At 44.2% G+C, this 25,844-nt stretch overlaps 1 protein-coding gene across 10 annotated transcripts in view; it reads right to left on the reverse strand.

Moving 5' to 3' along the window:
* CACNA2D3 (calcium voltage-gated channel auxiliary subunit alpha2delta 3) overlaps nt 1–25,844 on the reverse strand; it is a 946,725-nt gene that overhangs the window by 374,496 nt on the left and 546,385 nt on the right. For all 10 annotated transcript variants that reach the window (XR_005374880.1, XM_038566127.1, XM_038566132.1 and 7 more), the window contains 2 exons: nt 9,772–9,861; nt 1,205–1,318 (listed from right to left, as the gene is read on the reverse strand). Coding sequence is in view for 9 of the 10 variants with exons in the window: in XM_038566127.1 (XP_038422055.1) it covers nt 1,205–1,318; nt 9,772–9,861 (204 nt within the window). In the remaining variant the exon portion in view is untranslated. The remainder of the gene's footprint in view (nt 1–1,204; nt 1,319–9,771; nt 9,862–25,844) is intronic.

Consider the following 25,844-nt stretch of genomic DNA (forward strand, 5'->3'; position numbering starts at 1 on the left):
TCCAAGGTTGAGCACCAGGGAAAGGATTTGGCATCCATTTAAGGACCATATTGTACAAAATGGATGTTTCTTTAAAAAGCAGACATACATGTGATGAGGTGAGTTGTCAGTGTTAGTAGAGAAATGTGGGGACCAAGAATGACTAAGGGAACATGGAATGACATTGCATGCTCCCTCGAGGGTACATACTCTCTAGATACAGCAGAAGACACAGCCTTCATTTGTCTTTTTCTTCTTTTTTTTCTTTTTCTTGCCAAGTGTATATGGTTAGTCTAGTTCCAAGAAATCAAATATGCAAAGTAGAAAAAGTAGGGCAGACTTGGACAGAGTAATACTACTGGCTCATGGGACAGGAGCGCGCCTTTGAGATACTCCTGGGAGGGCACTCTCTCTGACTGACCTTTTTCCTGTGAAAATTCCACCATTCCAGTGAGATAGAGATTACCAACTGTTAATCTGTTGATTGATGCCCACCAGAGGAAATGATTAAAAACATGGATTACTACCCCACAGCCTTAGACATTTTGATTCTGTAGGTACGGGATAAAGAACAAGTATTCATAATTTAAAAATCTCCCCAGAGAATTCAAACTGCCTAACAGTTTGAAGAAACTCTGGGTTTAAATTTTGGCAGAGGTGCCAAAATGTTAATATTTATCACTGATACCCTAACATATGGGTTCATCAGATAAATAAATGTCACCTGGAAAGCAAAGAAGGAATTTGAACAGAGAATAAGCTTTGACAAGGGTGGGGAACAGCCCTAGGGGATGGAGAGAAGCTTCTGGGTGGTAATGAGGTTGTAGAAGGAGGAGCCATAGAAACACGGAAACATCCAGGAGATGACTGTACAGCCACATGGCTGACTTTACCATCTATAAATGCTGGACTCACCAAGCAGCTCTGGCTCCATGGAAAACAAAAGTGTTGCCCCATATGAACGAAGCACAGTTCTCAAAGAATCTTTTCACTGAACATGTTGACCATGTCTTCATGAATTTCTTCTTTCCTCCAAAAAAGTTTCATTTTGAAAACAAGGAGAGCCATAGTATTCGGTTTGGTCAACCAGAAGATACAAGACTGAGAAACCATAGGTCATTATGAGATTAAGTCTACATGAGACACCCATCCCTGGACAACCTGGGGGTTACAGCACAACAGATCCTCTGTCAACTGCATTGCATGGCCGGCATTAGCCACTTACCTTTCGGTCTGGCCAATTGTACTTCGCAAAGATAGTATCATAAGTGTCCACTGCCCCATCGGTGATGAGCATGATGGCCTGGCTGCAGATGCTTCCTTGTCCTGTGTGGTTGAACTGTGGGAAGAAACAAGGTCAGACTAAAAGACACACCAGAGAGCTCTGTGCATCCACGAGGCTTCAGAGGCATGAGAGCTTGGGAAGCTTCTCAAGACAAGAGCTCGTTCTGCAAAACAGAACCTACACGATAAGCATTTCCCCCCATGTATTCTCTGTATTTGCTTTGACAAACCGGAACTAAATACTGACCACAGAGGGGATTTCTGGAAAACACACACAAGGTGGGAAGTGAGATTCTAGGACAAATAACCTCTCTTACCTTCAAGCACAGATAGTGCCTCATTATATTAGCCCCAAAGGCATTGGCACAATCACCCTTTAGCAACACATGATATGAGCAGTAGAATGAGCAGCAGGCAAGATCTTTCAAAATCTAAATGAGTCTGGTTTGATGCACTATATAGTAAAATCAAGGAGATTTTGGACACATGGAGAATAAAGTCAGGAACATGCCAATTCAGACTAGAAGCCCAAGCACTCGTTTTGTAGCACGTGTTTTAAATATATATTTGTTCGCATGTAACATTATATATTAGTTTGTATATGTTACTATTGTAAAACAGACTGAAATTCCAAGATTGTGCCCACTGGTGTGCAAGACTCTAAATTCCTTCAACTCTCAGTATTACCTGGCATCGTAAAAAGCTCCCAGCCTTAGGGCACCTGGGTGGCTCAGTGGTTGAGCATCTGCCTTCAGCTCAGGTCATGAGCCCAGGGTCCAGGGATCAAGTCCTACACCAGGCTCCCCACAGGAAGCCTGCTTCTCCCTCTGCCTATGTCTCTGCCTCTGTCTATGTATCTCTCATGAATAAATAAATAAAATCTTTAAAAAACCCACACACACACACACACACACAAAAAAAAAAAACACAGAAAACAAAAACAAACCTCCCAGCCTTTGTGAGTAGTAGACAGGGTAGACTGGTTACCAGAACTTGATGTCCCTCTCTGGAATCAGGGTATAGAATTCCCTTAATGAATGCTATTAATGCAATTCAAAGCAACAGCATGTCCTTTAAAAAACCCTACAGTTAGGGTGCCCTGAGTGGCTCAGTTGGTGAAGTATTGGCCTTCAGTTCAGGGTCCTGGGATTGAGCCCTGCATCGGGCTCCCTACTCAGCAAGGAATCTGCTTCTTCCTCTCTTTAAGCCCTCCCCTCTGCTCATTCTCTCTCTCTCTTTCAAATAAATAAATAAAATCTTTTAAAAATATAAATAAATAAATAAATTAATTAATTAATTAATACATACTCTACAATTAACATGACAGTGCTGAGGCATGAAAACATACAAAAAGTCTTTAACTTTCAGTAGTGAAAATTCCCACCATTATAACTGGTGAAATTTGCTCATTAATTTTTTATTATTTACTAAGTGCCCACACAGAGCTGAGGATGAGACATGCAAAAATTCCTTCCCTCCTGTAGTTTATAATTCTATGTGTGTGTGGAGGGGGGGACATAAAAACAAAGTAAATAAGTATTCTAGGGAACCAAAAAATAAAAAAGAAAGCAGACCAGGGGAATAGGAAATGAGGAGGGGGCGACTTTAGAAAAAATAGCTAGAGAAGACCTCATTGAGAAGGTGGCATATGAATGACACCTGCAGGCGGTGAGAATCTAGGGGAGGGTCATCCCAGAGCAGACCAAGAGCGCATGCAAAGGCACAGGGTGGGCAAGTTCCATCTGCTGACCAAGGCACTGGGGAGGGATGGAAACTGTTCTTGGATTCACTGGCTGTTCCTGCTGGAGTAGAGTGCTAATAAAGCATTCAAGGTGAAATGCAATGCCTAGTCTCTGTGTACTTAGAATTCTGATGTAGATAGAGATTGAAGTTGCAACTGGAGAGAGAAGACTATAACTAACTGGATGAATGAATGAATAGATGGAAGGGAGGGAGAGAGGGAGGAAGGAAGGCCAGAAGGAATTGCTTGGGGCCATATGGGGCAGAGCAAAGCCACCTAAAGACATGCATGGACTGCCATACTATGGTGAAAAACATTTAATCCCATGCTAGCACCACAAGCTGTGATAAATTCTCATCTCAGAGTGTCCTTTTCCTCGTTTATAAAATGAGTAACATGCTTACATGGTTGTTACAATGCAGGTTAAATGTTCATTATATGCTGGGCAGCAAGTATTAACTTACTTAAGACTAGCTTCTGAGGTAAGTACTATCGTTATCAGCATTTTACAGGTGGGGAATTTGAGGCAGGGAGAGATTAGTTAACTTGACCAAGGTCGCAGAGCTCCCATCTGTAATGGCCAGGATTTAAACCCAGGCAGTCCAGCTCTAGAATCTATCCCCAGCACACTCTATGGCCTCCCAATAATGAGATGAAGGTCCTTGAGCAGATGGAGATGCATGGTAGGGTGCCATCAACACTTCCTTCACCTGCTTCTTCCTCCCTCCATCCTTTCCAGAGTTCTAGGGTCACATGGTAGTCACCACATCTTCTACCAAGAATGAGTGAGTGCTCTTCAAATTGTGTGCCTTAGGCACTTGCCCCACTGTAGCCCTGGCCCTGGCAGCCATTCCTGCAACTCGGACTAGACCAGAACCCTTGAATTAATGAGTGGACATGGCCCATGCTGTAATATCATAGAAATTCTCAGGTATGTATAAATACTTGAGAACTAAAACCATCCCACGCAGCTATGGTTCTATTGTCTTCATCAACTACTATTCCAGAAAACTCTTGCTCAGGAAGATAAAATTGCAAATAACTTTATTGCTTATTCCAGGAACATCCTGAAAGGCCCATCAACTCTTCAATAGAAACCATCACAGGACAATCTGTACCCTAAGACTCTTGAAAGCCCTGACCTCAAAATCTTCCCTCTGTTGCACCCAACAATCGTAAACTAGAATGTTAGGATTCTCACCCAATCTTAATGAAGCCTCTTCCTTCTCGTCCATTCTGAAAGACTACCTTCAATCAGTCTTCATTGTCTCAAAAAAAATGACTTTGTCCCTTCCACTCTGAGATACTGCTAAGATTCTATCATCATAGTGCATTTTCTTCCTTACTGCAGTAAGAAGAAACATTGCTGGAGTCCTGTCCTATCAACAGGTTGTTCTGGAAATATTTTGGGGAGCTGCATTCAACACAGTCTTCAGATCATTGAATAACCCCAGCAGTGGGCCCCCTGAATAAAGGTGATCTCTGCTTCAGTTCACAGAGTCTGAAGAAAGGGGAAAAAAATCAAGACACCTTAAGACTGTTGTTCATGTGACTCACTGGAAAGCATCCTGGCAAAATTCTCCGAAACAAAAGGCAAGAAAGAGAGGGAAATGAAGATATCTGAATAACACAGACTGGAAGAAGGGGCTGCCCTGAGCTGTTTATTTAAAAACATCACTTTCCTCTCTGGCTGAGTCCCTGGTATTCTCTGCTGCAATCTGCAGTCGGAGAATTTTGAAGAATGCAATTAAATTCAAATGCTTTGATGAGTAATATCTCTTCTCTTCATATTTGTCTAGAACTTTTTTTTTTTGAATAGCGGGAGTGATGAAAGTGTTTTCCATAATAATAACAATGACAAGGGCCTGATGATGAACTACAATTAGCTCAGTGATTCATCAGTTAGCATCGAAAATTTCAATGCATCCTGACATTTAGAGCATTTGGTTGTGATTAACAGTCTTTGAAATGTCACCGAATTTTATTTAATTGGCTAAGAAAAATTTTTAAAAGGTAATCACTGCAAAGATCATATTCATCGCCAAAAAAGATAATTGCGGTTGTCACATGACAAGGTAGATGCTAACTACTGTAGCAAACCAGCTCTGTGTTCTTACAGAAACTAATGAATACAGCAGAGATCAATAGCTGGAAGGGTCTTAGAAGTTTATTTGAATGCTCCTTTCAAAGCCGTTTGTACAACAACTGCAAGTCTTTAAGTCATCTGAGCAAATCCTGACACTGAAATGCAGGTAATTGCAAAACAGAATTTACTTCATTTAGTTATAGCAACCTCTGAACCATTCTGAGCCCCAGCCACAATCAAAATTTCAATTGTGTCTATGAGAATGTGTGTGTGTGTGTGTGTGAGAGAGAGAGAGCAAGAGAGAGAGAGAGAGAGAGACAGGGAGAGACACACAGAGGGACAATGTGTGTTTGTGTGATTGAGAAATAACTCTTTATTCGTACTGGCTTGCAAGGGCAGGAGTAATACACAGAAGAGAATTATATCACTTAAAGGTCATATTGATGAAGTGGAAAATAGCGAAAGCTTCATTTTCATGGGAGATTAAGCATCTCTGTGTTTTTCAAAATGTTTGGCTATTTAAAAGCCCAAAGCCCAGTGGCAAGACACAGGATGGAAATGTTTCTCTCTCTGAGATAAATGTGCGTTCGAAATATGGTGCCAACCATCAACCAATCTCAATTAGGGATATCTTGTAATATTTTGTTCCTTTCGTTTCTACTCTTTGGAATTTACACTGGACCCATTGGGTTTTCTGACTGGCCAGACCCCAGAGGGTTTTACAGGTAAAGGCAGAGAAGAGGTGTTTGGAAGGTTTTCCTGGTTCAAAGTTATTTCTGTTATCAGGATTTAAGAAAAGAAATCCACCATGTGTTGGTGATTTCTCTGGATCTGAGAGGTGCTAGGAGGTTAATACACCCTCTTGCAGCAAACATATTATGCCTGAAGGTGTGCTTGGTGAGCTGTGACTTCTACAAGATTCTAACCCTGAGGTTCTGATATGATATAAAGAGTTCCCAAGTCAGTAAGTTTGAGTACTGGCATAAATACATTTTGAATAAGTCTGCTCCCTGCAGGATTTCGAAGGCCTTGAATATGCTCAGGTGCATGGTGGGTCTCCGGGAGAGGAGGATGGCATCTCACCACCTCAACATCTAGGCTGGAGTACCTTGGCAGACCAGTGTTAACTGGCATACAATGGGGAAGCACTGCTTGGAAGTGTCTCTGGGAAATCTGCTAAGTGACGGGATGGGGAGAGAGAAAGTACTAGGGCAAGGAAAAGGAGAGAGGGAAAGATGAAGGGAAGCTGACATTCCTGAGGACTGGGGCAGGAAGTTAAGACCAAAACACCAAGAGCTCTAGCTGCTTCTAGAAGCCACAGGCACCCTGACCAGAGTTGAGGCTGTCTAGTGTCTCCATGGTCACAGAGATGGCCCTTCCCACCCACCCCAACCCTGCTGAAAGGGAGTCAGGTACAGCTGGAATCCTCGACCCTGGTCTACCAGAGCCAGCTTCATGGGCGTGAGATGCACACAGCTGCACAAGGCCCCACACTTGGCTTAACACTCTGCTTGCTGCCTTTCTCTTAAGATTCTTAATGAGTTCTGAACAAGGGACCTGCATTTTCATTCTGCACTGGGCCTCACAAATGATGTGGCTAGTGCTGGGTCTACTCCTCTCCCCATTTTACAGATGAGGAAAATAAAGGTCAGGCTAAGTAGAGTTTTCTCAAGGTTGCACAGCAAGCTCTGACCAAGTCAGGCTTCTCAGCCCGAACTGCCTGACTCCAGAGGCCACAGACTTCATATGACAAGCATCCACCAACTCTTGCTCCTTCACCACCTCTGCCAAAGAGCCAGGAAACAGAAATTCACTGCAGGGCACGTTTCCAAACAAGGGACTCATCAGGTCAGAGTAGCCTCCCCCTGCTCTAGACACAAGGCTTTTGAGATAAAAAGAGAACTAATTTTATAACTGTGAGAAGTCTTTCAATATGACTCTCTCGAAAGAGCCCACTGAAGATGCAGAGCTTGGCATCTCCAAGCCCCGAGAAGGGGCCTATCCAGGGTTCAAATTAGAATTTAGAGGTACAGTTTGGCCCTTTGCTCTGGTCAGCTATGTTCATAAATTATTCGTAAGCTGTTAACAGGGATGTGCTGTCCCAAACACGGAGCCTTACCTAAATGTGAATTGTCTGTAGCCAGCAGCCCCGTGCAGCAAAGCAGGAGGGAATAGCTGTAGGTTTAACTCAAGTTAATTCGAGGTGCTGATGTGGCACCTTACCTCCTTATTTTCCTTCCCTTGCAGTCTCGACACTGGCTCAGGACCAATACCTCACAGGCCTTCTTTGTGCCAATAGGTATTATTGGTAAAAGGCAGTCTAGAGTTGGGGCCCAGTCTTGGCTTGAGAGGCCAGTGTAGCCAAGTGAGAAGAGCTCCAGATTTGGAGTTGGGCACAGCTGATTCCCAGGATGCGCCATGCGCTGGTGGGCGGGTGCTCACCTGCAGGCTGACACCTGAGCCCCACAGAGCCTTCAGAACACTGAGCTGCCAGCTGGGCTCTCAGCTCCTAAGACACCTCGATGGAACTGTCGCCCCCTTTAGTGTCTGTTTCCACTCAATCCCATTCCATGCCTCTCCCCAGATTTGCCGGGCGCTCCAGGAGTTTTGAACAGGTTCATCTGAAGGAGAGTACTAGGGGATGGAAGGGAGAGGCCAAAGCTTTTCGAAGCCATGTCTCCCTTTCTCCTGATCTGGGGGCATGGGTGCTTTCTGGCAATAGCTGCATCTCTTCCAAGGTACCAGCTTCCACAGGGCTCTCACTGGGCAGCCCCTCCACACTTCGATTCCTATCTGGATGGCCACTGGGAGGATGTCTCATTGTGACACCAAGGGTGTCCCTCCCTCCTGTTGTCCATCCTACCTTAGATAGGAGCTGCCTCCTGCTGGTGCTAATCACAGAATTGTTTCATTTTCTGCTTGGTTTCTGAGCTTCTCCAGCCCTTATGCAGCCAAACCCCTGAAGAAGTGAACCCCTGCTGTTTGACAGATCTAGAGTGATTTCTTTCTTTTCTTTCTTTTTTTTTTTTTTTTGCTTCTTAACATTTTACCCTACCTCCCCGGTCCAAGCCACAGTACATGTCACCCAGATAATTTCATGGACTCCCTGCTATTCATGGTCTTTGTTTTTCAGTACAACAGCCAGAGAAATCCTGCTAAAACTCAAGTTGGTCATGTCATTCTCTGCTCAGAATCCAGTGACTTTCCATCCCACACAGAGCAAGAGGCAAAATCCCCACATGAGTCATGTGGTTGGGCCCCTGCTACCTCCATGATCTCATCCCCTAGCTCACTCTCTCTCTCTCTCTCACTTTGCTCCTCACACTGGTCTCTTTGCTGTATGGTAAATATGCCAAACATCTCTGCCTCAGGGCCTTTGTACTTGTTCCTCTTGCTGGAAACTCCTTCCCCAAAATGAAATCACTGTTCCCTTACTTCCTTAAGGTCTCTACTCCAACCAAGGGCATCAGTCAGAGAGATCTCTCTTGACCACACTGTAAAAAGCAGCAAGTCCTTATTACACTAGAACAATGGGGCTGTTGTTCTCCATAAGAACATGCACTTCATCTGTCTTTTTCCATTAGACCTGGGGTCAGCAAACTTCTGTAAAGGGCCACATGGTAAATAGTTTAGGTTTTACAGACCATATGGTCTCTATCGGAACTAATCAACTTGGCCATTGTAATGCAAAAGCAGCCATAGAGGATACATAATCAGGTGGGCATGAATGCATTCCAATAAAACAATATTTACAAAAACAAGATGCAGGCTGGATTTGGCTCATGGGCCATAATTCCTCAACCTTCTCACTGGAACACGAGGTCCCTTAAAGCAAATACTTTTGTCTAGTCTGTTCTCTGGTGCTTCCCAGTGCCTGACATTCCAAAGCATGCGACATATACTAGTTACATAATGATACAGAACCTGCATTAATAAAGATAGTCACTATTTTCCTACTGCTCTTTCTCGGTGTAGCAAGAACACAAAAGTCACATGCCAGCTCTTTTAGCTTAACACAATTGTATTCAAGGAGCAGAATCACCAACCCAGGACCCTCCAAAGGTTTTCATGGAAGGTTAACGGGTGCTACTTGAAAAACAGATTCTTGTTCCAAAAAGTGCAAGAAACAGTTGGTTAAGCAGCATGTACTACTTACTGTAGGACTTACTGGAGTCTTGATTATGCTACTGTGTATTGTGAATCTGCAAAGGGCTGGAAGAGGGGAAGGATGGATATGGCACTCCCTAAACCTACTGCACAGAGAAAGCTCTTCTGCTGAACGTTGCCACAGGCAGGAATTCAGTGTTAAACACAATGAGACATGAGTGTACTTTATGAGGAAACTGAAAGTTTCTGAGATGAGATCTGCATTGGAAGTCAGTCAAGTGTTGGTGGCCCCAGAGCCAACAAGCATGGCAGGCAAGAACCCCACTCAGAGGACTCAATTAACTCTGCCCAGCAGGGGGTTGGTTTGGCCTCACTGGCTGGACCTGGTTTCTGAACTGAGATGATTCAAGTGGCCAGCCTCACCCTCCCATCTGGAGCCTATAGATACCACCCAGTGACAGCCAAGGCTAACCATAATGCTGGTCCACAATTTTTTAAAAATTAAATTAAAAGATAAAATAAAATTCCATCTCTTCTCCTGGATATAAGTAAGTCAAGTTAATGAGGAGCTTACATCACTGAGAATGTTGAAGGCCTCGTTCAGAGCTATATCCAGCATTCCAATTCCTTTGGCAAAAAGTTTGTCCAGATGCTCCCTGAAGTGCTGGAACAATAAAGTAGAGAATTCATTAGCGTCCGAACTGTTACATGAAATGCCAACTTCAAATGAACAGGTGCACACTAAGGCCAACGAGTCTCAGACTGGAATGGTCATAATGCAATTTTATCCTTCAGAATTCAAAACATAAGAACTTAGTCAATATAAAATTTACCTTCTATATGCATTTTTCAGCTTTGACTGCATCCTAAGGGAAAAATTCATTGAATTCTGGCAGAAAGCACTTAATCTCTCTGAAGTTCTTACTTTCCTTTCCAGTGTCATCTCCCATGACCCACTCCATCCCCTTCTATCCTCAATTATCCCACTGCTGATCACTTTTAGGACTCTGTGCATGCTCTCCTCCATCTGGAGCCCACTCTCCATCCATTTCCTTGCTTTCCCACCACACTTTTTCCCACCTACCTTTGGGACCTCAGTTTGGACATCACTCCTTTCCAGAGTCCCATCTCTGAGACTGCTTCAGAATGCTTCCTTAGGACCCCATGCTGCATCCCATGCTCAAACCCGCCTTAGAACTCTGGATATGCAAGTGCCTGGGTAGATCCTGTCCCCACTCAAGACTGTGACATTCCTGAGACCAGGCATATTCAATGGCCTACTCTGTCTCTCATGACAACCACACATCTGATATACAAAAGGTGCCCCCCACCAAAAAAAAAAAAAAAAAAAAAAAAAAAAGGTACCCAAACCATCTCCAAAGAGCAAGGATAAAGACTGGATTACAAGGTAAGAATTGTGATTATGGCAAGGGGGACCCGGGCTAGAAATCAGAAGAGCTTCAAGGAATATGCAAGAATAGAAACAAATCCCTTCAGAAAAATCCCCAAGGCCTATCTGGCTATGTGGGTTCCACAGAAGCTCAGTACCAGCTGGAAATTAAAGGCAGCAAAGAGGTAAGGGTGGAGCCCATTATGTTTCTGCTCTCAACAAAGAGGCAAGAGTGGGTCCAAGCATGTGCCCAGGGACACATGATCCTGTGGGATATCCACTGCCCCAAAGCTCGTGTCCACAGTGGCACAGCTGCTTGGCATTATTTTCCAAAGGACCTATTCCAAAACCACTTCTTTTCTACTGAAATGAATTACTCTTTCCTCAAAGGCATCCACACCCTTGTCTGCTGGAGAAACTGGATGTAGGAGTCACCAGGAGGCAGATGGGCAGGAAGGGTGTGCTCATGGAAAATGTTCACTGGTGATTTCCTGGCTGAGGAATGTCTTTCTCTTCTATGTCCTGGGACCCATCAACACCCCAAGCATTCCAACAGCACTGTGACACCTACTCATGGTGTGTCTGCCTTAGAACCCCAAAAGTGATTGCAGAACAAGAATAGATCATAGAGATTGACCCAAGGATGTGGCCAATGGCTCTCAGATGCTATTCTCTCTGAGCTCCCTCAGGAAGCAGCATGGGCCACTGATCATGGGATGGGCTGCAGGTCTGGTGGCAAACTGGACTGGAAAGTTCTGGTGGGAGAACTAGAGATTCAGGTTTAATGACAACAGATCTAATGTGAATCAAGGCTGGATTTGAAGTTGGCTGCTTGTCTTAGGAATATTCATATAACCCACAAGACCCCTTCCTGAGGCCATCTTTCCCTCATGGCAATTGTGCCCTCATGCTCACCAAAGCAGCTATGGTTATGGAAACTGGCTTCACGTTAGTTCCTTAGCCAGTGTCATGCAATTGCATCCTTACGACAACCCTGTAAGGTTCCATCCACCCACTTTGCAGATGGGAAGAGTGAGGCTCAGCATGGCACCCAAATTCACACACCTCCTAGTTGTCTGGCCCAGGTCTCACCCCAGGTCTGTTTCACCCATTCTAATGCCTCCTTCATTCTGCTATATACCTGCTACTTTGTTTTGTTTTGTTTTATTAGTACTCTGTATGCCAGGCACAAGCCACAAACTCTTATTCTCCACACCTGGATTATGGCTGGGCCTACAGGTGACTAACAGAGTTTACAGCCTTGAGTGATGGGAGAGAGAAATGCTGAGGCCGAGGGACCCAGGCAAACCACACAGCCAGGAACCAAGCCTTGTGCTTCTCTATTCTTCCTGCTGGGTGTCCAAGCCCCAGCAGGATGCTGAGCAGTTGGCATGCCCTTCATGAGCACTCAGTCAACAAATTAGACAGTTAACTAAATCTGAGGAAGCCCAGGTGTCCTGGCTGTGGGTGGGCAGGAGGGGATCAAAACACATCAGTCTGCCTTCTCCAAGAATGTCTGCCCTTGAGACCTGACTCATGGGCAAATAATGACCACCATAAAGGACTTAGGCTCAGCAGGAGTCACCTGAGGGTGGTCCCCACATACCCTACAGGACATGGAGCAGCGTGCCATGCCCATCACACAGCTTAGAGAGGCTGGACTTCAACCAGCCCCAGGTTCATACTGCTGTGGCTAGACCCTGCCTCGACAAGTTCATTCTATCCATCTGATGTCATTTCTGTCAACTGCATTTAATTGTGCTCAGCCACACAAGTTTACACAGTATTGTTTTTTTTTTAATAACATAGCAACCCCATTTAATTTTTCTTTTAATCCATGTGTGGATGCATTTTCTTTTAATCCATGTGTCATGTGCCAAAAGACTGCTTCAGGCAATGGTTGCTTTTATTGTCGGACACTTGGAGTAAAATGCAATAACATGTCATGGAATTCCCCTCAATTCAATTTTATAACAAGATCAGCTCTGATTTTATTTCTTCCTGGTACAAATCTGGCCCCTATATTACATGGAAAAAAATATGTCCCCAGGTTAAGGGTTTCCAAATGACATCACAGATGGACTCTCTGTTTCTTTCCCTCACCTCTCCTTCATGTCCAGACTCTGTTTTCTCCTATGCCATACCTGGACCAAATCTGCTTTATCACTCTGGTCTTCCAGGCTGCATTTAACCCTCAGCCCACCTCTTGTCTTACATAAAACAGGGGCCTTGCCTTCCAGGGAACTATATCTCCAGTGATGTGGCTCCACACCAAGAGCCGCCCTGTCCACTATGGCAGTCATGGACTATATGTAGTCATTTACATTAAATTTAATTAAAATTACATAAAATTAAAAGTTCAGTTGTTTTGGCCCTAGCCACATTTCAAGTGCTCAATAGCCCCATGTGGCTAATGGCTATTGCACTGGACAGTGAAGATCAGAAAACATCTCCATTGTTGCATAGAATTCTATTGGGTAGAATTCATCTGGAGACACTTGGGCTAGACTAGCCTTTCCTCCTCACCAAGCCACTTACCAAGGCTGAGTTGAAGAAAATTCAAAGGCTCATACTCATATGTGTGATATGTGTGATTTTTGCCTATTGAACACCCATTCCTCTTCTTCCGATTTTCCTTCTCCCCAGCGCCTTGTAATTCGTATGTTTTGGGTGAGGCTAACATCTCTCTCCTTCCCAGATCAAGGGGTGAGCCCATTCATCAGACTTGACCAATTTGTTAATTCCATCCCAAATTCTACTAGGCACCATCAGCCATGGGTATATGACCCAAACCCTGGGCCTCTACTGAAATGTGGTGAAGAAAACTCTCTCTCCACTGAGATTACCCAAAGGTAGGGAAGAAGCCTGGGGCTGCCAACAGCCATCAAGCTACTGGGCAGAAAGAGCTCACCTGAATAAAGGTAATGGTCAAGGAGAACAGAGCACATAATGGAGGGAGCAAGGGAGCATGGCTTAAGCTCTTAGAAACAGGCATGCCTGGCTTTTTCAGATAAATGAGCCAATAAATTTGCTCCTTTGCCTGACCAGATCTAGCTGGATTTGGGCCACATAATTGAAAGGAAAGGACCTTGAGGACCACAACCATCACAATGACCCTGGCCAGGACAATGCCTCCAAAGCCCTGTCCCTGGATTACAATGGTTCTTTCCATCCTCCATCTCCCTCCTCCCCTTTCTAATCACTGCATAGCATCCAGTGGTTTACTTATGTCGTGTGAGTGCTCATGCCAGACAGAGTAAGGCACTTCACAACACACTCCTGGTGCACATGGATTTAATGCCCACTGCTTTCACTGCTCATGTCACGAAGTAATTTGCTAAGGACGAATCCTAACCATGCGTACTCCAAGGGTAGTGTCTGCAAGAGAAGGAAGGGGCCTGGTCCACTGCTCTGCAGCCTCTTCATCAATACAGACTTCTTTTACTCTTCGTTGTGTTTTCACTAAGATTCAAGATGCATCATATTTAATGCAATCACATTATAATTATTGTATGTAAGTAATTGCTATTTAGACTACATGGACTCTGGAAAAAAAAAAACTGAACTAAAATTCAGGAGACTGAATCCTAGTTCTGGTTATGCTATTTACCAGCTATGAGACCCTAGAGTCAAGTTGCTTTGGCTCTCAGGCCTCAGTTTTGCTCCCTGTGAAATGGGGATGGGAATGCTGCTGCCCAGTGGTGGGAAGCCTCCGAGCAGCAGGATGCCAATTCCTGTCTGGCCACTCACCCTCTCTCAACCCCTCAGTCAGACACTGCCTACATCTGGCCCTCCAGCTCTCTCTTAACACAGGGGGTGTAAGGCTGACCTCTCACTGATAGGACAGAAAAGAAATCTGAAAGAACAGTGATGACAGAAAAATGGGAGACTATCTCAATTTCATATTCACTATAATAAATACATGAAAAAAAATCCTACAAATCAATTGATTTTTCAAATATCTCCTCAAAGACCTTCTATGCCAACTTCCTGGCTTGCAGCTTTACACTCTGAGATGGGCCTTGGAAAATGACTTCTTGTGCCCTGTGACGGCCAGGTTCTATTACATGGGGAAAGACACATGGTTGATTTCACCAACACTGAGACCCAAGTGTCTTCCAGAGCTAACTACAGAGAACAGAAAGTTCAAGACTGCCTGAGCCAGGAAGGCACACCACAACTGTGTGCCAGAAGGTGGCTAGTTTTCATTATTTTTCTAAATTAAAATAAACAATTTATTGGGAATGGTGACAGTTCCATTTTATTACTGAACTTCAGCAAAGGAGGAGGAGAGTGGCTTTTTATCTTGGCTTCACGCACTCACGCAGCATATGCTGCTGCCCAGGAAAAGGCTTCGCTTCCAAAGCAATTAGTGCAGCTTAATGCCTGGGGAGATAACCAGGAGCGCCACAGCCCCGCGCGCCGAGCGCCAGCAGGCACAGCACGGCTGCTTATCTCCATGAAACAGTCACCACATCCAGGCCAGCGGAGGGTCCTGCAGAAATAACCCTCTCCCTCCACCAGCATTTGATTTAGTTGAATCAACACTGATAGTGCCCTCTGTGATAATAACAATCATGTTTTTTCCCTGTCTACATATTTATTACGAATGCTTGAGTCCTCCCAATTAAAAGCAGAGGACTAATAGGAAAAGTGGACATCAGGAGACAAAAGTCATCCCTCGTCCACAAAGCTGGTGGTCCTGGCTAGAAGGATTTAGGGGGGAGGCTAACAGCCCTGAAGCAACGAGCCCCAACAAGGTCACTGGCATTCAGCAGACCTGCATTGTGCACCCACTAGGTGTGGAGGAGAGTCACGACATCATCTCATCTGAAATTGTCTGAAATTTCAGAAATTGTCTCACCCGAGTCCTCCAGTGGTGGCCAACATTGGCCAAATAACAACTGTACGCGAGGCACCGTGTGCTTTTCATGCATCACCTCTCCTGGTCCTCTTAATATCCCTAAAAGGTACTATCAGGTTCCTGTTTGACATATCAATGAATGGACTCTCCAGAAGTGGTGAAATGTTTGTCCAAGGTAATAGAGCAAATATGAAGAAAGGGAGTCTCAAAATACTGAGCCCCATACCTGAACTCCCATCAACATAGCTCCTCCCAACACTTGGAGCACATTTCTCCACTCCCCTGACAAAGTACAGCCTGCAGGGGTGTATGGAGTCTGCAGGATCATGTGCAAAGCCACGACCCCATTCAGAGTCTGCTTCGTGGGCATGTGACCCGTGCAGTCACACTGGGCCCTGTGCTCAGAAGAGCCCTGTGCTTGGTTTAATGCTATATACTATCATTCTCTTGAAATTCCAAATATTTTTACTTTTGAACCTGTGACTTATAAGTGAAGTCCCATGGAACAAGATCATGCATATGAGCAGAGAGGGTATGGGAAGTGTGTGTGTACCCAGTGTTCCTTGCTGCCTGTCCACACCTGGCATTCACAATGGCCGGGAGCACAGAATCCTGGAGAACAGCACCGGCCTTCATCAAACGTGCCTGACTTTGTTACTTAGCACTGTGCTGTAGGGTGGCTTAAGGCACATGTTTATTGACAAACTAAAATTAAGAAGCTAAAAGTGAGGGTACCCTGTACTGGCTCTCCTACTGGCAGCTCTATCAGTAATAGATATGATACCACTTGCCTTCTCAAATAGGGACATCACTCATGTCAGTAAAGTCAGCCTGAACAGACAAGCAGCATCTGTCTCCTTCTAATGTCAGACCCCTCACTGAAATGTCTGTGCTCCTACTGCCACTGAGCTGCAAACACAAAGTATGGGAGCCCGTTGGCCAGGGATCCAGAGGGCATCCATACCTGTCTTCTGACCTGAGTAGGATAGATAGAAGGCCACAACATGAGTTAGCAGAAATATGGACTCTTCGTCCTGATATCATTCTTCCTGACAGCACCCCTTCAACCTCAACCCTGGGGTGACCCTCCCAGGCTCCAGTTTAGTCTGAGAAATCCCCTGGCTGAACTTCACTGCATCTTTTGGGTACACACACACACACACACACGCACACACACAAACACCAGGAACCTAGGACAGCACTCCGTCAATACAGTTTACAGGAAGGCACACACCTCATGGCATTGTTACTTCTAAGCCCATGCTCCAGTGAATCAGATTGCCATTTGATTCCAGTGCGGAAAGTAGACAGTGACATGAAAACAGAATGGCCCAAGAGGCTAGTGGTATTAAAGAGCAGGCCCAGATGTTTGCAATTTGGGGGAGAAAGTACAGACACCGAGGGAACTTTGTCTGAGTCGGTCCCAGTCTCTCCTTAACATCATTTATATCAAATTGAAGTGTCTGAAGGTAGCAGCTGTTTAATACTAATGCCAAATTGGAGACAAGATAGATCTCCTGGACATAAACAGCAAACACTGTTTCATACCAGGTGGTCACATTAGTGACGACATCATTTTGATGGCAAAAACACTACTCATGCCAGATGAGATGAACCCAGAACTGGTGAATCTCTACGATTGGAAAATACCTCAGGTGGGACAGGTGCCTCCAGCAAAGCCATCCATGGCGGAGCAAGTCTGTGCCCAGGACGCCTCACGCCCGTATCTTATTAGTTCATTGTCCTCTCAGTCAGGCGTCTGAGGAAACCTGCTCTGTGCACCTGAGAGAGCAAAGCCACCACTCAAGCACTTTTTGGACAGAAGTACCTTGTTTGTGTCTCAACTCCATGCGATGGTGTGTGTATAAACAGTAGGCCTTGCCCTTCCCATCTTTCTGACATTTCTAAAGGTCCAAGTTCATCCTCTATAAACTTTATGAAAACATTGATTTGATTCAAATTTGCTTCTTGGAGGAAGAATGCTTTCATCAGCTTCAGTGTGCAAGAGCAGAGAGAAGTCACAGTTTTAGTTCATTCCAAACACGGTGCCAAGCTCTGTGGAAGCTTGGACTCTGAAGACATGTGTATTTAGAGTCAGCATCCAGGGAGAACGGAATGCGGAGGCAGCCCTGGGGATGCAGAGGGCTCATCTTCATCAAACCATCCCCTCCCAGTCAGGGTCAGGAGGACACAGATGCAAAGTTACAGTGGAAGGTGGTGGATGCCGAGAACACACATCTGGAGTCACGGTCCAGGGGCTGGTGGTGATGGATGTGCCCTGACCCACCTCCTGCTCCCCCACTCGGTGACAGCAACACTCATTTCTGGGACAGCCTGGCAAGGATGTGTGACCCCAGGAGATGACTAAATGAGAACTTTTCCTTAGAATCACTTGGAAGATTTGTGTAGCTTTATAAAACTTGAACTCAATTAAAATGTATTTGTTTCAATTATCTCTGGATTTTACCAAATTAATTACACATGGATATCAAATTTAATTGCCTGAATGGAAGAATCCATTCTCAGTCAAGTCTGAGAATAAACAAATACCCCGTATGGCATTGTGATATTTTTTTTTAAGGGTAGTATCAACATTTGACCAGTTTCCTACTATGGAAATTTAGTTTTTCAGTGTCTTATTGTTTCGGATACTACTACAGTAAACATTTTTGTACACACATCACAGTACCACAATGTATATGTGTATAGTAATACTGGTATAACAATTTCACAGAAAGAGAGTTATTAGGTCGATAATTTCTTCATTTAGACCATGCAGAGTTACAATGAGAATTTAATGAGATCATGTAGACAAAGTGCTTAATACAGTCCAGCCTACATATTAAGCAGTCCGTAAAGGTTAGGTCTGACTAGTAGGGCACAGATGGCACTGTATTTTGAGACTATTCAAATACCCAAATAGAAATTCTAAAAACAAAAACAAAAAACCTCTACAAGTCTACCTACAGCAAAAGGAAAGTCATTGGCTCCTATTAGAGGACAACTGGGAGCAAGGATTCAATGATGCATTCCGGGCTGGGCCTCTGTGTGTCTCTCTCCTGGAACCACCTGGCTTCATCCCACCAGCAAGCTCTTGAGCACACAGCTGCCTATATCACTGGTGTCACACTTACCTGGGTCAGCCTGCCCAGTGGCCAGAGCTAATGTCAGATAGCTAATGCCATCTGATAGATAAAAACATAATAATCTGGCAGATAAAAACAGAAGGCCCAGTCTACTTTGAATTTCAGATAAGCAACAAATAAACTTTGAATTTCAGAGAAGCAAACGTGGAAATATACCCAATGTTTATCTGAAATTCAAAAGTAAGTGGGTGCCCTGTTTGTTTATTTGTTTGGCTAAATATGGCACCTCTATACCAGACCAATTTCCACAATATTTTAAGCAGAAAAATCCCCAGAAATACTCTGATTAGCGTAGCCTACGTCATGTGTCTGGGTCTGCGCCAGTCGGGTGGCCAGAAAATGGGACTGCTAATTTACCCAGGTCTGGATTGTGTGCCCATTTTTTAACTTGAGGTTGCAGTAGCAAGAGCTGGGGAAAGTCTCACCTAACCTTTACCAAGCAAATTTGGTACAGACAGAGGGATTTCACAGAGAGGAGGAAGGAGGGGGATTCAGGGAGAGGAGGAAGGAGGAGGATTCAGGACAGAGAAGAGCTCAGCACCATTGATGTATGAGCCGTTTGTGGGTGAGGTGCAGTCCTTCACTGGCTTAGTCCACATTCTGAATGGGCTGACACAGTCAGGGAAGCAAAGACGTGTCCAAATACACACACACACACACACACACACACTTCCACAGTGAGAGCAAGTGCTTTACTCTGCAGCATATTGACAGGCAAACACATGTAGAGAGGAGATAAGAAACAAATGGTAGCTTTTCTAAGAGAAAATCTCAATATGCCTCTAAAAAGCTAGAGTAAAGGATTTCTAGAAAATAGTGGTCCTGCAAATGGTTGAGGTCTAGCAGAAAGAATGCCTGACACAGAAGAAAAGATAACACTGCTGATAACTAGTATTTATTGGGTGCTTTCTGCACACCAGTCTTGGCTTGATCACTCATGAGGAGTGTGTCCTTCAAGCTTTACAACAAGCTCAAGAGATATATAGCATTCTCACTACCCTCATTTTATAAATGGAGAACAGATTGAGATGGTTCACATCACTTGACAAGATCTCACAACTAATAAGTGGCAGGGCTGAAATTTAAATCCAAGCATCCTTAAATTATATACTTTCACTGCCCCCCCCCCAAAAAAAACCCACTTTTTATTACAAAAAAATTTAGTTATCAACTCTTGGTGAATCTTATTTTATCAATATCTCACCACCACTCTCTTCCATCTCCCTGATAGAAGCCAGCCTCCAAGATAGCCTCCAATGATCCTCCCCTCCTGATATTCACACTCTTGTGTAGGGCCCTCACAGGGATCCTGTTCTGTGATCCACAGTTAGGCTCTGTGACCAAGAGAAGACAGCAGTGATGATACAACATTTGCAAGGTCTGGTTGTAAATGACACTGTGGCTTCCATCGTGGTGGCTTTCCCAATCTCTATTGGATAATTCACTCTATGGAGGCCAACTAGTTTGATGGGAACAGCCTAAAAGAGTTGCCACATGGCAAGACACTGAAGCTTCCAGCCAACAGCTATAAAGGAACTGAAATCTCTTCCCAACAGCCACATAAATGAGCTTACAGTCGATCTTCCATCCTATCAAGCATTCAGATGATTGCAGCCCTCAGCCAGCTACCTGCATGCAACCTTATGAAAGACCTTGACCCAGAACCATCCAGCCAAGCCACTCCTAGGTCTGTGACCCTCAGAAAGTGTGTGAAATAATGGATGTTTCTTGTTTCAAGCTGTTACATTTTGGGGTAATTTGTACTACAACAATAGATAATGAACACACTTTCAGCCAGATTATTTTGAAGCATATCCCAGACATCACATGATTTCATCTGTGAACATATCAATATAATATGTGCCTCTGAAAGAAAAAGACTTTTAAAACAAAAAGCATAATAGTCATTCTACATTATTTCAATCACAGTCACAGTATGAATCAGGATCCAAATAAAGTCCCCACATTGTGCTTTATTTGAGGGGTCTCATATCTCTCATTCTAGAGTTTTCTCTTGATTATTTTTATCACATTTTTCTTTTTTAAAAAAGATTTTATTTACTTATTCATGAGAGACAGAGAGAGAAAGGCAAAGACACAGGCAGAGGGAGAAGCAGACTCCCTACAGGGAGCATGATGTGGGACTCAATTCCAGGACCCTGGGACCATGACCTGAGCCAAAGGCAGTCACTCAACCACTGAACCACCCAGGTACCCTTTTCTCATAATTTTTCATTATGAAATCAAGTCGTTTGTCATGAAGAGTGTCTCAGAATCCAAGTTTTACTGATTGCCATTCTGAGGTGTCATTTAACATGTTCTTCTGTCCCTACACATTAGTAAACTGATAGTTAGACTTAGGGCCTGATCACATTCAAGGTTGACTACTTATGGATAGATGGATATATTTATTTCATTTATGCTGCTGTTATTTCCCTATACTGTCTGGTAGTCTTCTTGTGATGCTGACAGCCACAGATGCTCAATGCCTAGATTCATTAATTCATAAAGCATTGTATTTTAATTCTATTAACACTCATAATTTATTAAATATTTACAGAAATTTCTAGAGAGAGAAGCTTCCCTTCTCACACTATTGAACCGACTGAGGAACCATTTGTAGAGGAAATTAGGGTAAATGCTTACTGCTCTTCATTCCTTCATTGGCTTTCAAAATAATGATTGGTTCAAAAGTGACCAATAAGGGGTTCCCTTCCTCTTTTTTTTTTTTTTTTTTGAGTATCATTATGAACTTGTGGTTTTGCTGATTCATGTTTTTTATCATCAGCATGAACTGTGAACACATGAACACATACATCATGTGTTTCTATCAGTTGGTAATTTTTTAGGGAGAAATGCTCAATTTATTCCATCTTTGGCCAGTGGGAGCCCCTTCCCTTTAGGGTTGCAACCAGGTCCTTTGACAGGAGTTAATATCTTCTGCTCTCACAATGGACAAGGTGGGCCAGGTTCATCTTCTTCACTTCCTGACCTGTCCTAACCTAGAATCGGCCATTTTTCCAAGGAGCCCAATAAAACCCCCCCATTCTTAATCACTCACACTCTACATAGCTTCTGTGGTTTCCTTGTGTAACACCTGGGAAATGAGAGGGAAGGAGAAACAGAAGAAAAAGTAAAAATGCACTGCCTGAAGAGTCAGAGAAGCAAAAGTCCCTGGAGAAGCTCATGAAGGGCACAAAATGTGGTGTGATTCTCACAGCGAGCCAAGGACAAGGAAATAAAGTGGGGAAGTACTTCCTAGACACAGGTCTGGAATTTACTCCAGGAAGAGGAAACATGGTGAGACAATAAAAGATGGAGCTAGAAGATGAACTTTATGAAAGGAGCAGGATTTGCATGCTTAACTAGGGTGGGCTCTGTGCTTGGCCAAACAGTAGTGAGAACTCCAATTTTACTACTTCAGTACTGGGAGGGGCCTTCAAGTGTGTCCATTTAATCTAAGCCCCATCTGTACTGCGACAGTGAAGTCTGACTGTATTGACCCCACATCTTTCTTATTACAGACTCTTCTTCCTTGTCTCCATGGTACACATCTCAATATCCTTAGCTTGCTGCTGGCTCATATGCATTCAATGAATCACCAAATACTGATTAAGAATTCCATGAAATGGACATACTATATTTGATCAATTAAGCAAGAGCAGATCTTGTGTACAGACTGCATTCAATACAGATATATGTGAGAGCCATCAAGGAAAGGCTCACAGTAGTTTGACAGTACACAGAAGGAGCACTGAGGGAGGGCCCAGAAATTAAGTAGGCAAAGACAAGTAGACTAGGCCATGAGAGTTGTAGGTAGAGAAACAGCATGTGCCAAGGTCCTGTGGCAGGAAGAAATGGACCACACATAAATGACTGTAATAAGGTCACTGAGCACAGAGAGGGAAAAGAAACACAGGCTTAGAGAGACAGGAAGGATCCAGTTCCTGGTAGGACTTTGTAGGCAACATTCAGGACTGTTTTCAATAAATTATTCATTAGAGGTTATTAAGGCTCCCAAGGCTTTAAGCCTCAGAGCTAAGATAGAATGACATAATGTGGAACAAGAAGCCTTTCCCAGGGACTCCCAGCTCAGCAGCAGGGGGATCATGAGAGTAAACCAGAGCACAGACTTCACAGAACAGGTGACAGAGGCCTAGGGCCATCAACACACTGAAAAACAAAATGGCAGTAATCCACAGGAAATGGACGCACTGATCCTCAATCACAGGACATGAGGTCAACAGAGAGCTTTATAGACAGCATGCATGCTCTCATTCCAGGAAATTTAAGATTCAGTCACTGGCAAGGTGAACAAAAGAGCAGAAGAAATCACTCCAGCAAAGAATTTTATGACGTGTGAATAAAGGAATTTAAAAAAATATTTTATTTATTTATATGAGAGAGAGAGAGAGAGAGAGAGAGAGAGAGAGAGAGAGAGAGAGGCAGAGACACAGGCAGAGGGAGAAGCAGGCTCCATGCAGGGAGCCCAATGAGGTATTTGATCCCAGGACTCCAGGATCACACCCTGAGCCGAAGGCAGGCGCTAAACCACTGAGCCACCCAGGGATCCCCAAGGAATTATTTTTTAATTCACTGTCATCGTAAGATTATATACACAACTTCTATATATCCGGGTTGTTTCTCGGAAGGAAAACGCCTCTTTACAAATGTGCAGTCTACCTGACAAGTAAAAATGCCAATTACTAAACATGTATATGATAAGAAGTCCCGTGTCTCAAAGTCACAGATCAACCAAATAGCAACTCTGCCAAGTCCTGCTACTTTGATCTACTTACTGGGGACAGTCTCATAATGTTCCTTATTGGTATCCCCCCCGGGGCAGGTCGCCCATGCTGCTTGTCCTCCTGTCCAGCCATGCAGGCAGGGCAGACACACAGGGGATGCAGGGGCCCATCTTCAGCACACAGACTGCCGGGCTGGGGAAGGCAGGGCTGCTGCGTGGCCTCTGCTGCTGGCGTGCCAGTCCTCCCAACCGGCTCAAATATCAGGTTTTTCTCATGGTGATCAGTGTCCTCCCCCTAAGTAGCTAGCCTTGTCCTCCCCAGGTGTCCGAGCATGCTCCCGGTGCCTTGGATGTTATTTGCTTCTCTGCCTGATGTTTAATTTAATCTCTATTCCCCTCTCATTGAAATTAAAGGGACTTTAGGAAGAAAATCATTATTCCCATCACGTAGAGAAAAATAGCAAAATATGCTAATCACCTGGCTTCTGGATAATGCTCTTTACAAATCTAATAAAGGCAGGAGCAGAAGTAGGTCCATTATCTGGGGTTCACACCCTCTGTGGGCAGCCCCTGACTTCAGCTGCACGAGTCTGTCTGTTCTCTCCTCTGTCGCGCTGGGTCTCTGCAGGGCTTCTGACACCAGGTGAGCTACGATTATGAGTCAGCAGCACGGTGGTTAAAGTGTTGGCAGCCCCTGAGAGGGTCTCTGGGATCGGTCTGGAAAAGGGACTTGCAGTCCACCTAGGTCAAAGGTGTCCCAGCCAGGAGATGTTCAGCCATTAAAAAAAAAAAAAAAAAAGTGTCTCCTCTGACAGGGAGCAGCGCTGTATGGAGGTCACCTTATCAGCTCCGCAGGTTGTCAGGTGTGAGCCCTGCTTCGCTCCCTGAGGAGAGCTGAGGAAGGGGAAGGAGGCCAGCTGGCAGGCTGGGTAATCCCAACAACGGGACCCAACTATGAGGACACCAGCACGCTTTCTTTAAACCTGTCCTTTTCACCTGCTCCTTCAGAGAATATGCTACAGCACCAGGAGTAGCTTAATACGATGTCTGATCTTTTCGAAAAGATAAAACACAAACACCCCTCTAACATTATGTGTGCTGAAATTCATTTATTTAAAAAAGAAAATGCCACACGACTCACATATGGAATTCTGCAAGAGGCACTGATTTTTTTTTTTTTTTTTTTTGACTCTTCTCCTTCCTTCAGCTCTCTGCCAGAATCTGAATGTCATTTTCAGGGTAGCATCATGTATTAAATACAACCTTCCCAAAGATGGTAATTCTGGTCCAAGTCTGCAAAGATTCTCCTGAGTATTCCATCCTTTTTCTGCTACCAAGTCAGGGAAAAGAATGGATGGCCAGGTACCTCAGGCTTCATCCTTCCACATGTCTAGTTTTATGGAAACTTCTCCTCTGGACTCAAGAGCAAGCATACTACGTAACAAGATGTCCTCTTCTGGTCAACGTGTTAGATGAAAACTGACTTCACTGCTGAATGTTTGGAGTCAAAGTGGCATCCTGAGGATCTTGGGGACAAAGACAAGAGACCACCCCATTGAACCCTCTTGCACTGTTGGTGGGAATGTGATCTGGTGCAGCCATTCTGGAAAACTGTGTGGAGGTTCCTCAAAGAGTTAAAAATAGATCTGCCCTATGACCCAACAATTGCACTGCTGGGGAGTTACCCCAAAGATACAGATGCAGTGAAACCGGGACACCTGCACCCCAATGTTTCTAGCAGCAATATCCACAATAGCCAAACTGTGGAAGGAGCCTCGGTGTCCGAGGTTCATCGAAAGATGAATGGACAAAGAAGATGTGGTCTATGTATACAATGGAATATTACTCAGCCATTAGAAATGACAAATACCCACCATTTGCTTCGACGTGGATGGAACTGGAGGGTATTATGCTGAGTGAAATAAGTCAATTGGAGAAGGACAAACATTATATGGTCTCATTCATTTGGGGAATATAAAAAATAGTGAAAGGGAATAAAGGGGAAAGGAGAAAAAATGAGTGGGGAATATCAGAAAGGGGAGACAGAATATGAGAGAGACTCCTAACTCTGGGAAACAAACAAGGGGTGGTGGAAGGGGAGGTGGGTGGGGGGTTGGGGTGACTGGATGACAGGCACTGAGGGGCCACTTGATGGGATGAGCACTGGGTGTTAATGCTATATGTTGGCAAATTGAACTCCAATAAAAAAATAAAAATAAATTAAAAAAAAAAGACCACACCATTAAGGGGATGCCAAGAATTTAGAGAGGGTCATTTCTGGGCTGCTCAACAATGATCTTTCAAATAACTTCCTAACACAGAAATACAGTCTGAGAACTGGTCAACAATGTCACCTGACTCAAAACCACAGCTCAGTTCCATGTAACTCCCACATAAGAAATGTCACACACAGAGCACAATTTTAACATGCATTTCAGTCTAGTCTGGCTGTGTTCATGCTTTCCCTAGGCCCAGCCATGACTTAGAGGGAAAGCTCTCT

This window comes from Canis lupus, chromosome 20 (assembly GCF_011100685.1).
Source record: "Canis lupus familiaris isolate Mischka breed German Shepherd chromosome 20, alternate assembly UU_Cfam_GSD_1.0, whole genome shotgun sequence".
NCBI lineage: Eukaryota > Metazoa > Chordata > Mammalia > Carnivora > Canidae > Canis > Canis lupus.